This window comes from Pediculus humanus, genomic scaffold (assembly GCF_000006295.1).
Source record: "Pediculus humanus corporis 1103172108239 genomic scaffold, whole genome shotgun sequence".
Classification (NCBI taxonomy): Eukaryota; Metazoa; Arthropoda; class Insecta; order Psocodea; family Pediculidae; genus Pediculus; species Pediculus humanus.
The window spans coordinates 12,486-23,949 of NW_002987809.1; the positions used below are offsets into that span (position 1 = coordinate 12,486).

An 11,464-nucleotide genomic window follows, 5' to 3' on the forward strand; every position below is an offset into this window, starting at 1 on the left:
TCCAGTATTACCATTACCCTCCTAAAATTTTTATTAGGTTAATTATTTTTAAAACTATACCTAAATGAAACAGAAACTACATTGAATATGCAATACCTCTCTTTTTCTGATGTATTAAACAATGAAGTAATGTAACGTTTGATTTTGACAATTGTGAATTCGGATAATTCTCCTGAGCTTACCAAATCATTTAATTGAGTAGCAATCATTGCAAAACTATTGTGGTACTTTCCATCAGATATTAGCAACCTGTATCTTTCTGTGGCATTATTAGAAGTAAGTTTTTTACTTCCCTAAAAAATATTTGTAATCTATTTAGCAATAATTTGCTGTTTGGAATCTAAAAGCTCTTATTGCGTGAAATCAATTAATATAATAATGAGCATTAAATGTCTAATAGTAAATCAAGGGGTAAATAAAAAATAATCAACCAAAATTTACTAACCAAAACCTGCATGATAGGTGAATCAATATTTCCTCCAGACATAATAATCTAAAAGAGAAAATATTCAGAATTTAAATAAAAAATTAATCAAGTTTTCATTAATAAAATACATAATTGGCCTGTGAAAATTTAAAATAAAATAGGTAATTATTTACCTGTAAAGCCCCTTCGGATAATTTTACAGCCATTTTGCAAAAATTCGTTTTTCTTTAATTAAACCTTAAAAAATGACATAAAATTTTACATCAGTACTTGGCGCTTTTTCTAATTTCGGGTAAGCATACCATTGACAACAACAAAGGAAAGAATCAATGGAAAATACCATAGTATTTACTTTCCCCTTCTCTTTTTATAACGGGTTTAAGTTTATTTCGGGTCTATGGTGCTCGTTAGAATTTTGTCATACGATAGAAGTTAAGTTATAAAAAACTACTTTTTTATTACTAGATTTTATAAATGATTTAAAATGCAATAATTTAACAGAATATTTTAAAATTGAAGGAGTTTCATAAAATGTTTGCGAGGGTAACTTTTTATCCTTCTTTACTTTATAATATTTTTATGGAAAGATTTACTGATCGAAGATGGTACGATAGGATTGATGAAACCGTTATTTTAGGTGCTCTGCCGTTCCAGAAAATGACAAATCAGGTATTGTAAATAATTAATTACATATTTAAAAAAAAAATAAAAATAATAAAATTAATATAAATGAATTAATAACTATAAATTTTATTTAATATAAATATTTAATTTTAAGTTAAAAAGTTAAAGTTGTTATCTAGGTCATTTACCTATTTTCATCAGGTATTTAAAAAAAAATTTTTTTTATTTTAGTTACTTAATGACGAAAATATCAAAGGAGTGGTTTCAATGAATGAAAATTATGAATTGCTTTTTTTTTCAAATTCAGAAAAAGAATGGAATAAATATGGTGTTGAATTTTTACAACTAAGTACGACAGATATTTTTGAAACTCCTTGTCAAGAAAAATTATTAAAAGGTGTAAATTTTATAAATAAATACAAAAAATTAAATGGTTCTGTGTATGTGCATTGCAAAGCGGGAAGAACTAGAAGTGCAACACTTGTCGGATGTTATTTGATGAAGGTAAAAACCAATAAAAAAAAAAAAAAAATATTTTAATTGATTTTTTAAAATATAGTTCAAGTGAAAATAATTTAATTTTGATTATATAACATGCTTTTATGTGTAATTGTTATAAATATTTTTTTTTAAATGTTCTTTTCATAACAGGAACATTCATGGAGTCCAGAACAGGCAGTTAGTTTCATGAAAAGTAAAAGGCCACACATATTGTTAAGAACAGCACAATGGGAAGCTCTAAAGTTATTTCATTTAAATAACATTAAAGAAAGCTGACAATGAAGAGATCAACAAAGGTGAAGAGTAATATTTTAAAAAATCACATAAACATTGTGACATTACAGAATAATAAATAATAATTTGAAAACATTTTAATGTACAATAAAGATTATTAAAATGAATGAATAAATATATTTATATGCTCATAGCTATTAATTCATAAAGAATTATTGTTATTATAATTTTGCAAAAAATTTTTTTCGAATCGTTTTTAATTTGTTATCTTTAAAATAAAACAATATTAAAATTTTATTATTTTTTTATAAATATAACAAAGATAAATTAAATGTTTTTATGTCACATTATCATTATTAATTTTTTTTTTATTTAATGAAAAAAAAATAAATAATTTGAAGAAAAAAATTATAAATAAATAAAATTTTATATTTTATTATTATTATAAATTGATAACTGAAAAGACAAATGGCTTATACAATATTCACAAAACCTCAGGATTAATTATAAATAATTAATAAAATATATATTAAGTAAATTAATTTGAAGTTATACAAAGATATTAAAAGAAATTAAAATTTTTTTTTTTTTTTTTAAATAAATGTATGATGTGAAGCATGCATTAGCAAAAGTTTACAAGTTGTTTATTTAAATAATAGTTTCTTATCTTTATTATTAATAACAAAGATGGAAATTCGATTCTTAATTTAAAAAAAATAAATAAATTTTATCTATATAATTAATTTGTTTATTATGTACAAATTTATTTTTCACAAATATCCAGTATTGTATTTACATTTTTTTAATGCAAATATTAATTTTAATAATACAAAATGATTAATAATACATAATGATTTTTTTTTTTTTTAAAAATTAAACAACTTGAACATAAATGATTTTTTTTTTTTACATTAACTGCTAATCATGTTTTTCAATCATTGATTTTATTACTAGTTATCTGTATTTGAAATATTGATATTAAATATTTTAATGTAATACTTGCATAAGCTCATGAAAGACAACTATACTAAAAAATAAATTACACCACTTTATTTTTTCCATACAGTTAAAATAGCATTAGACAATCCACAATCATTAAATATGAGATTTAATAATCCTGCAAGAGTGACTATTGAAAATAAATACAATAATCCATGACTTATTTTGGGTATCAAATTACCAAAAAGTATCGGTCGAACATAGTCCACCACAATGGCTTCCAAACCACTGTAAAAAAAATACAGTTTATTTATACAGGTAACAATTTCAAATGAAAAATTAATAATAAATTCAATACTTACAAATGAGTGTGCATTACAATAAGTACAGCTAAAGCAGTGTCTAATGCTTGACAGGGATAAACTAGAGCTGCAGGAACAAGTGGTAGTAAAACAAGTGACATCAACCTCTCAAGACTCCATAGCTTACTGTGATCATGTTTACTATGACCAGCTAATTTCGGTGATGATGTTGATATATTTTTAAATACAGGTAAGGTCAAAATTGATGGCTTTGAAGAAACATTTGAAGCCTTGTATTTAATTAATGAATTTTGACTGGTGGTTGTAAAATGATGCAAATTAGCAAAAGCCAAAACTTTCACATTTGAAAACTGATTTTTTAAAACATGAGCTATAAAAAAAAAAAAAAATGAAAAAATTTTTTGTCTAAAAGAGAACTTAATCATTTTAAATGTATAAATTATAAAATATTATATTTACATTTTAATGCAGATGAAGTTATCCTGCCCAGTAAACATAATCCAGGCATTGTTTTATTTTTTTTTTTTTTAGATAGCAATCAAACTAAAAATTAATTAAAAAACTCAAAAAAAAATATCAAATTTAAATTCAATGATAAAAATGAAATATGTTAATTCAACATTCGTAAAAAGAATTTGCCAACTTAAGGTAAACGAAATTTAAAAAGTTATTTTTCATTAAAAAAAAAAAATTTTTGTCGCAAGTTGTAATTGTGCGACAATAATTAGTTCAACTAATGACCACGAGAGGCAGAACTTTTAAAATGTTTTAAAAATTTGAAGTTTTCGAATGTGTCGAACAAATGTTTTATATAAAGTGAAATTAAAAATTTGTAAAAAAAAAAAAAAATTTTTTTTTTCTCATGTAATGTTAATTTTAATTTTATCAATATAAATCATGATTAACATAAGGGTAGCAGTAAGAATAAGACCATTTTCAAAAAGGTGAGCTTTTAAAATTTTCATAAAAATTATAAATTAATCAAGTTTAATTTTAAAGACGATCCGAACTTGAATAATTTTAAATTTAATTATATAATTATTTAAAATCAAATTGTATTTGAAAAGTCGTCAAAATTATAAATCATACAATCCAACTTTTTAAAAACATATTATAATTAATCTAAAAATTAATTTTTTTTTTATTAAAAAATTTTAAAAGTAAATTTTTCATATTTGAATTGAGTCAAGTAATGCATTATTAAATTCAAGCGTCAAGCTAATTATAGTTATAATTTTTTTTTTTTTTTTTTTTTTGAAAGGAAGTTGATTCTATTTTTAACCATCAAAGTTTTTTTTACCCCGTTTTAAAATGTTTATAAGTTTCACAACGTTAAAACAAATACATTGTAAAATAAAATTTAAATTTTTAACGTTTATGTATTGTCACAAAAATTTTTTAATTATATCGAGCGCAAATAAAAATTATTACTTTCAGAGAAATATTAGAAAACGATGAAATCGTAGTACAAAAGGAGGGAAAATCAGTTCTTGTTACAAATCCGAAGGTAATTATTATTCCAAATAAAATTTTTTTTAAAAAATGACTGTAACAAATTTCTAATTTTTTTTTTTTTATATTTTTTTTTTTTTTTTTTTTAGATATTTGAAAAACAAGAAGGAAAAACTAAAAAAAGAACTAATAAATTCGTCGTTGATTTTTGTTACGATTCAAAAGATCCACAAACTTCAAATCAAGAAGCCGTAATAATTTATTTTTATATTAATTTTGCACTTTAATAATGAGTTCCCTAAGTAATGCTTATTTAATTAATTTTTTTTTTTTGTTTCAGGTATATAATGAAATCGGATCAGAAGTCCTTGATTCTCTTTTAGGAGGATACAACTCATGTGTTTTAGCATACGGACACAGCGCTTCAGGTAAAACATACACAATGATGGGAACATTAGAGGATCCAGGTTTGATTCCTCGTTTGTGTCAAGGATTATTTGACAAAAAAGATGAGAAAACAAAATGTCAATTTCATGTTACTGTTAGGTTAATATAAAGTTTAAAAAAAAAATTCAATAAATATTTAATTAGTTTCGGAAATTCTTACAAAAAATAAAATTTTGTAAAAAACATTTTTTTTTTTTCACGTTAACGAGATTTGATTAATTTTTTCCAGTTTTTTTGAAATTTACAATGAAAAAGTACGAGATTTACTAGTATTTGATGATGATAGAAGTGAACATAATTTGAGTAATTTTTCTCTAAGAGTTCGTGAACATCCTAAACTCGGTCCTTACGTACAAAGTAAGTATAATACTTTTTTTTTTTTCATTACGATAAGTAAATAAAAATTTTAAAAAAAATTATTTTTTTTTTTTGCAGATTTATCACAACATGGCGTCACGTGTAAAAGCGAAGTATTGGAATTATTAAAAATTGGAAATAAGAGGAGGAGTACGGCGACAACGGAAAATAATACTTATTCAAGTCGAAGTCATTCGGTTTTTACATTAATTTTTAAAGAAAATGATAAAAAATTTGAAATTGAAAAATGTAGTAAAGTTCATTTGGTTGATTTAGCCGGAAGGTGAAATCAAATTAAATTTTTAAAAAAATATTATTTGTATAATTTATAAATAAATTTTTTTTAAAAAATTTTCTGTTAAAAATTTACTTTTAGTGAAAGAGCAAGTAAAGTACAAAACAAAACGAGATTAAAAGAAGGAGCAAATATAAACAAATCATTGGTAGCCCTTGGAAATGTTATTTCCTCTTTGGGTAATTTTACATAATTATTTATAAAATTTAAAATGTCAAAACTTTTAAATGTATCAATTTTTTTTTCAAGCTGAAAATTACAAAATCGGAGAAAATTCAAAGGATTATTCCATTTTAAAATCGTGGCAACCTTTTGTACCCTATAGAGAATCAATATTAACGTGGCTATTAAAGGATACTTTGGGAGGAAATTCAAAGACTATAATGATAGCGAGTAAGATAATAATGTTAGTTATTTATTTCATTTGCAAAATTTTAAGACTTGATCATTATTAAATTTTTTAATGTACAAAAAATCAAAACGTAAATTTAAATAATTTGTATTTTTTTATTTAGCTGTTTCTCCCGCTAGCAGTTGTTTAAATGAAACAATTAATACATTAAGGTACGCAAAAAGAACGAGAAGAATAATGAATCAGCCTGTTGTTAATGAAGATCCTAAAACGAAAATTATTAGAGAATTGAGAAAAGAAATTTCGAAATTGAAATCACTTTTATCAGTTATGGTAAAAAAAAAAAAAAAAAAAAAAAAATTACAAAATTAATGTAATAATAATTATTTTTGTTTATAATTAATATTAAATATTCAATTTGCATCGTCTCTAACTTATTATTTCATTTCAAATAACAATTAAAATTATTATTATTATCTTTATTATTATTATTATTATTATTTTTGGCAACATGCGAAAAAACATTTAAAAAAACACTTATCGATAAATATATTGAATGAAGCATCATTTAAATGTTTTAACACGCATGTGTCAATTTATGAAGTGATTTTCCGAATTTTCTTTTTTCTTTTTATTTATACATAATCAGTTATAATCGGACTTTTAAAGTGGTTTCGAATCTATTTATTTATTTATTTATTTAATATAAATAAAAATAGGTCAACATTTATATATTTGTTAATTATTAATAAAAATTTTAAATTGATTTTTTTTTTTTTTTTAAATTCATTAATAAATTTAAATGAAATTAATTAAAAAAATAATTTTTTTATTGTGTTAATTTATTTATTTATTTTTTTAGGTCAATAAAAACAATGATTTTAACGAGGAAAATTTAAAATGGATCACCGAAAACAAATCTGAAAGGTATTATTTATTTATTTATTTATTTATTTTTTATTAATTAATAACGTTTTATCACGGGGAAAGGTAAGTTAAAAAGTTTCCAATAATTTTTTATTGTTTGTTACGATTCAAATAATTAATTTTAAAAAAATTTTTCTTTTTTTTTTTTCAGGCTCGTTGTTGATAATTTCAGTGATGACGACGAGAGAAAGGAAATTCCAAAGTTTTTTCCTACAATAAATGAAGAACCGTCAAAAATTTTTGATTATTCTAATAAAATATTGAAAAAAGAAGGAAAATTAATATCTAAAAAAAACAATGCGTGCAAAATCAATCACATAAATATATCAGGTGGTCATGATTTATCAATCAAATAATAATTCTCACGATGATAATATTTTCAACGAACCTCCATTAAAAAATGATAAAAATGGTAGTAAATTATCAAAATTTAACGGAAATAAAAGAAAAATCAAATTGTTTTTAAAAAGAAAATCAAAAACATTGAAAAAATTATTAAATATGCAAAATGAAAATAATTTAAATGGGAAAAAAAATACGACGACAAAATTAAATAAAGAAAAATTGTCTTCTTATCGTGGTAAAAATTGTACGAATACATCATTTTTAAAAACCGGAAGTAAAGAAAATTTAACGGAAACTGTGAAAAATGGTAAACAAATTCTCGTTCCTACCGTTGAAAATAAAAAAATTCATTTGAAAAATATCGAAAATGACGATGAGAAAAAAAAAAAACCGTTAATTAAGAAAAAAAATCGTTTGATTGTCGAATCTGTAACTGCTCGACTTTACGATGTTAAAAAAAAGGAAAATTTTGAATCCATGACGTCAGAGTCATCAAAATCATCTGAAAGTAGTAATAGTAGTAAAGAAATTGAAATGAATAAAGATGATGAAACGAAAAAAGAAATGGAAATTAATAATAAGATTCGAGAATTTTCTGATAATTTTACACAAACGACACAAGCAGAAGAAAATTATTTGACACCAGAAAAATCACCTGTTGAGTTTTTAGATTCCGAAGAAGAATTTTTTTCAGATGATAGTTTAAATAAAAAAGTCGTTGGAAAAGAATTAATAAATAAATTATTCGAATATGATACATCTCATACAAATAATAATAATTTATCATTAACCGGAAATTCAAATCGGAAACCTGGAGAAAATTCTTTTTTCATTTTTAAAGATGGCGCGCGTAACGGTAAATATTTATTACCATCGGGGAAAAATTATAATAATAAACCTTTTAAAAAAGAAAATCAATTTCAAACTTTATTTTCCATATCGAATGAAAAAAATTCAAACTCATTTGTTAAAAAGAGTGATAAAAATGATAATAAATCGTTAAAATCGTTAAAAAATTTTCACCATCTTTATTCTATAAAAGAAAATGATGATCATTATTTGAACGTTGAACAATGTCCAAATGATTCAAATTTAAATGAAACATTAAAAGAAAATAAAATAAAATGGCTGAACATAAATCCAAATATGGGAAAAAAATATTTAAAAGTTAATATATTCGATTCTAACAAACGACAAACGTCTCCCCTAATAGAAAATTCATTCGAGGAAAAAATAAAAAAAAATGAAAGCACGGAAACCATATTTAAATCTGAGGATAGCATAACGTTAGTTTTAATGGGGCCCCATAATCCCCATAAAACGACCGTTTTAATGGAAGCAATCAAACATAATCTCAATAATATTTATTTATTTAATAATAAAAAAAATATAAATTATAAAAATAAAGGAATTCAATGCGATACGAATTTAACAAAATCAATTTCCGTTGATACGGCATTAAATGCATTGTCAAAAATAACGAATAAATCGCAAGAATTTAATCTGAGAAAAGTTTTTAGTTTTAATAATTTAAATGAAAATTTAACGAATAATCATTTTGATAATTTAATAAATTATAAAGAAAATGGTTGTCAATGTAATTTCGATTCTGTCAAATCAACTAATAACGACGATGGAAAAACTTTTCTTAGATATTCCGTATCGACAAACACGGAAAATGATGACGAAATAGATGTCGGCCATTTTTATAATAATAATAATAATAAATCAAATAATGATAATTATTTAAATAGAGGAAATAATTCTGTTAAAGAAAATTATACTCAAACAAATGATAATTTTCAAAAGTTGAGACGCGTTCGATTTTCAAAAAAAGAATTTAAAAACTTTGATGATGATGACGTAGATAATAACGAATTTAAAAACTATGATGATGACGTAGACAATAACGAATTTTTGAATTTTTTTAACGGTTTTAACGAACGTTCGAACGATAACATTCTAAAATTAAATAATTCTTTTACGAATCCGGATGATGATGATGTCCTTCTTCTGCTTTCGGACGACGATGAAGAACAGGATCAACAAAGAGGAAAATCATTAAAATTAACATCGGAAAAACATAATAATAATAATAATAATAAAAAGGGAGGAGAAAAAAATAATATTTCCGGGGGGGATTTAATTGAAAATCTAAATATAAATCGTCATATACGATATAATAATAATAATAAAAACATGATTTGGCCGAGACGTAAATTAAATCCCGTGGGATTTTTTAATCAAACAAATAATAAATTTATTAACGAAATAAAATTATTAAGACGAGAACGTTTATTTAAACAACGATCGAATCCTTTTCACGATGATGAAAAAATAATAAAAAATAAAATTGGTTTATTTAATTCGAAAAAATTTTTACGTCGTTTCCCGGATAAATTATTAAATAATCCCGATTGTCCGGGATTCGATTTGGATAATAAATTACAAGAATCTTATTATTTAATAAAATTATCTGCCCAACAAGATAAAATTCGTTTAAAAACCGTTAACGATATGATAGCAGAAATGAAATCTTTAAGAAAATATTCAAATAATTTACAAGAAAGGGGGGAAAAAGAAAAATTATCGTTTGGAATTAATGAAGAGTTCCCCCGGGTAAAAAGATTTCAAATTAACGATTGTGTTAAAAAATGCAAATGTGAAAAATTTAATAAAATCTCTTGTTCTTGTTTATGGCCAAAAGAATTTAATTCGACATTTGAACTCAATACTTTTGGACCGGGTAGTAATCATTGTTATCAATTTTGTATATTTTGTAGAAAAAAAGATGAGGAATTATATTGTTCTACTCCATCATTAAATACCGTTTGTTTAAATGGTTTTTGCAGATTAAATTATTATGGACATTGTCCTTGTTCGATAGTTAAATTACATAATGTAACCCCAAGTCCAAGAGCTTACATGCAACATTTACTTACATTGAGAAGGAGAATAATTAATTATAAATAAAAATTGTTTGTTTACTCTATGAAATTTTCTTTTTATCGTTATTATTATATAATAATTGTTTAAACACTTCCAATAAAATTTCAAAAAATATTTATTTATTTTATATAATGTTATACAATTTATTTACATATCATTTGTAATTTTATTATGAAATTTTTTTCCAGAAGAAAAGCAGAAGATATCTTCAACAATTTCATATTTCCAGGATAAGGTAAGTGTTATATTTATATTATTAATTTTTTTTCTTTTTTTTTAAATGTTTATTTATATAAATAATAATAATAATAATAATAATAATAATAATAATAATAATAATAATAATAATAATAAAATTAAACCGTTATTTATTGAAAAACTGTATTATATACTCGATGGGTACACCATTTAAAATATTTATTAATAAATTCCCGTTTTAGTATATATATATATATATGTTACTTCTCGGTATTTTCTAATAGGGGGTAGGGTGAGGTGGGGGGGAAGGGAGAAATGTATAAAAATTAAATATAACAACAATATGAAACATTTAAAAAAAAAAAAAAAAAAAAAAAAAGTTATTAAAATATTTTTGACTTCCAGCATTAAAAATATTTTGTTTTTTTTTCTTTTTTTCTTCTTTTATACACCTTTTAATATTTTTAATTTTATTATTGTGTGTCTTTTTCCATTTTTTTTTTTTTTGTTGTTTTGTTTTTTCTTTTCATTTTGGTTATGACAGGATCGATTAACGTCAAAATGTTGTTGTAAATCGGTAGGAACAGACAGTCACTAGTCGGTCGATTCGAAACAACTAAAAAAAAAAATAATTTTAGTATTTAAGATTGAGGGAAAAAAAAAATTAAAAATCATGGATATATATATATATATATATATATATATATATATATATATATATATATATATATATATATATATATTTAATTGATTTACACTAACTTTTTTTTTTATTTTTTGTATAGCAGCAGTCTTTACATTGATTCAATGTGGTTGAGGACGTCTGAAATAAATAATGAGTCCTAATATTCCAACCAGTGTTGTTATGAGATATATATCCCAATTCGGTCCTAATGTTTGGTCTAAATTGAATAATAATAACCACTCGTGCCATCGGCTCTATAATAATAAATAAATAAATTTATTAAAAACTTGATTTGAAAAAAATAAACCAAAATTTTCATTTCATCAGTTACCTCTTGAAGATATTTCATACTAAATAATAATGATAATTTCATAAGTGCCAAAGCAACGGGTACTTTGGCATCGGTACT

At 22.8% G+C, this 11,464-nt stretch overlaps 6 protein-coding genes across 6 annotated transcripts in view; 3 read left to right on the forward strand and 3 right to left on the reverse strand.

Moving 5' to 3' along the window:
* Nucleotides 1-487, reverse strand: part of Phum_PHUM459200 (Replication protein A 70 kDa DNA-binding subunit, putative) — a gene marked incomplete at both ends in the record, with an annotated part of 2,858 nt that extends 2,371 nt beyond the window's left edge. Inside the window, 2 exons of the mRNA XM_002429972.1 lie at nt 56-293; nt 446-487. Of these exons, the coding sequence (XP_002430017.1) occupies nt 56-293; nt 446-487 (280 nt within the window). The remainder of the gene's footprint in view (nt 1-55; nt 294-445) is intronic.
* Nucleotides 488-958: 471 nt separating this feature from the next.
* Nucleotides 959-1,828, forward strand: Phum_PHUM459210 (uncharacterized protein; the record flags this gene model as incomplete). The annotated part of the gene is made up of 3 exons (XM_002429973.1): nt 959-1,096; nt 1,283-1,555; nt 1,703-1,828. 3 exons carry the CDS (start codon nt 959-961, stop codon nt 1,826-1,828), a joined length of 537 nt encoding a protein of 178 aa, XP_002430018.1.
* A 1,007-nt stretch (nt 1,829-2,835) lies between these two features.
* Phum_PHUM459220 (succinate dehydrogenase, cytochrome B small subunit) lies at nt 2,836-3,473 on the reverse strand (the record flags this gene model as incomplete). Its single annotated transcript, XM_002429974.1, has 2 exons — nt 2,836-3,013; nt 3,088-3,473. 2 exons carry the CDS (start codon nt 3,471-3,473, stop codon nt 2,836-2,838), a joined length of 564 nt encoding a protein of 187 aa, XP_002430019.1.
* Nucleotides 3,474-3,945: 472 nt separating this feature from the next.
* Phum_PHUM459230 (unc-104, putative) lies at nt 3,946-6,606 on the forward strand (the record flags this gene model as incomplete). Its single annotated transcript, XM_002429975.1, has 10 exons — nt 3,946-3,992; nt 4,486-4,555; nt 4,650-4,751; nt 4,841-5,046; nt 5,177-5,304; nt 5,383-5,587; nt 5,681-5,778; nt 5,849-5,992; nt 6,115-6,284; nt 6,601-6,606. 10 exons carry the CDS (start codon nt 3,946-3,948, stop codon nt 6,604-6,606), a joined length of 1,176 nt encoding a protein of 391 aa, XP_002430020.1.
* Nucleotides 6,607-7,379: 773 nt separating this feature from the next.
* Nucleotides 7,380-10,114, forward strand: Phum_PHUM459240 (DNA double-strand break repair Rad50 ATPase, putative; the record flags this gene model as incomplete). Its single annotated transcript, XM_002429976.1, has 5 exons — nt 7,380-8,079; nt 8,134-8,509; nt 8,978-9,156; nt 9,676-10,052; nt 10,076-10,114. The coding sequence occupies 5 exons, from the start codon at nt 7,380-7,382 to the stop codon at nt 10,112-10,114; spliced, it is 1,671 nt and encodes a 556-aa protein (XP_002430021.1).
* A 1,060-nt stretch (nt 10,115-11,174) lies between these two features.
* Nucleotides 11,175-11,464, reverse strand: part of Phum_PHUM459250 (uncharacterized protein) — a gene marked incomplete at both ends in the record, with an annotated part of 2,948 nt that continues 2,658 nt past the window's right edge. Inside the window, one exon of the mRNA XM_002429977.1 lies at nt 11,175-11,272. Within this exon, the coding sequence (XP_002430022.1) occupies nt 11,175-11,272 (98 nt within the window). The remainder of the gene's footprint in view (nt 11,273-11,464) is intronic.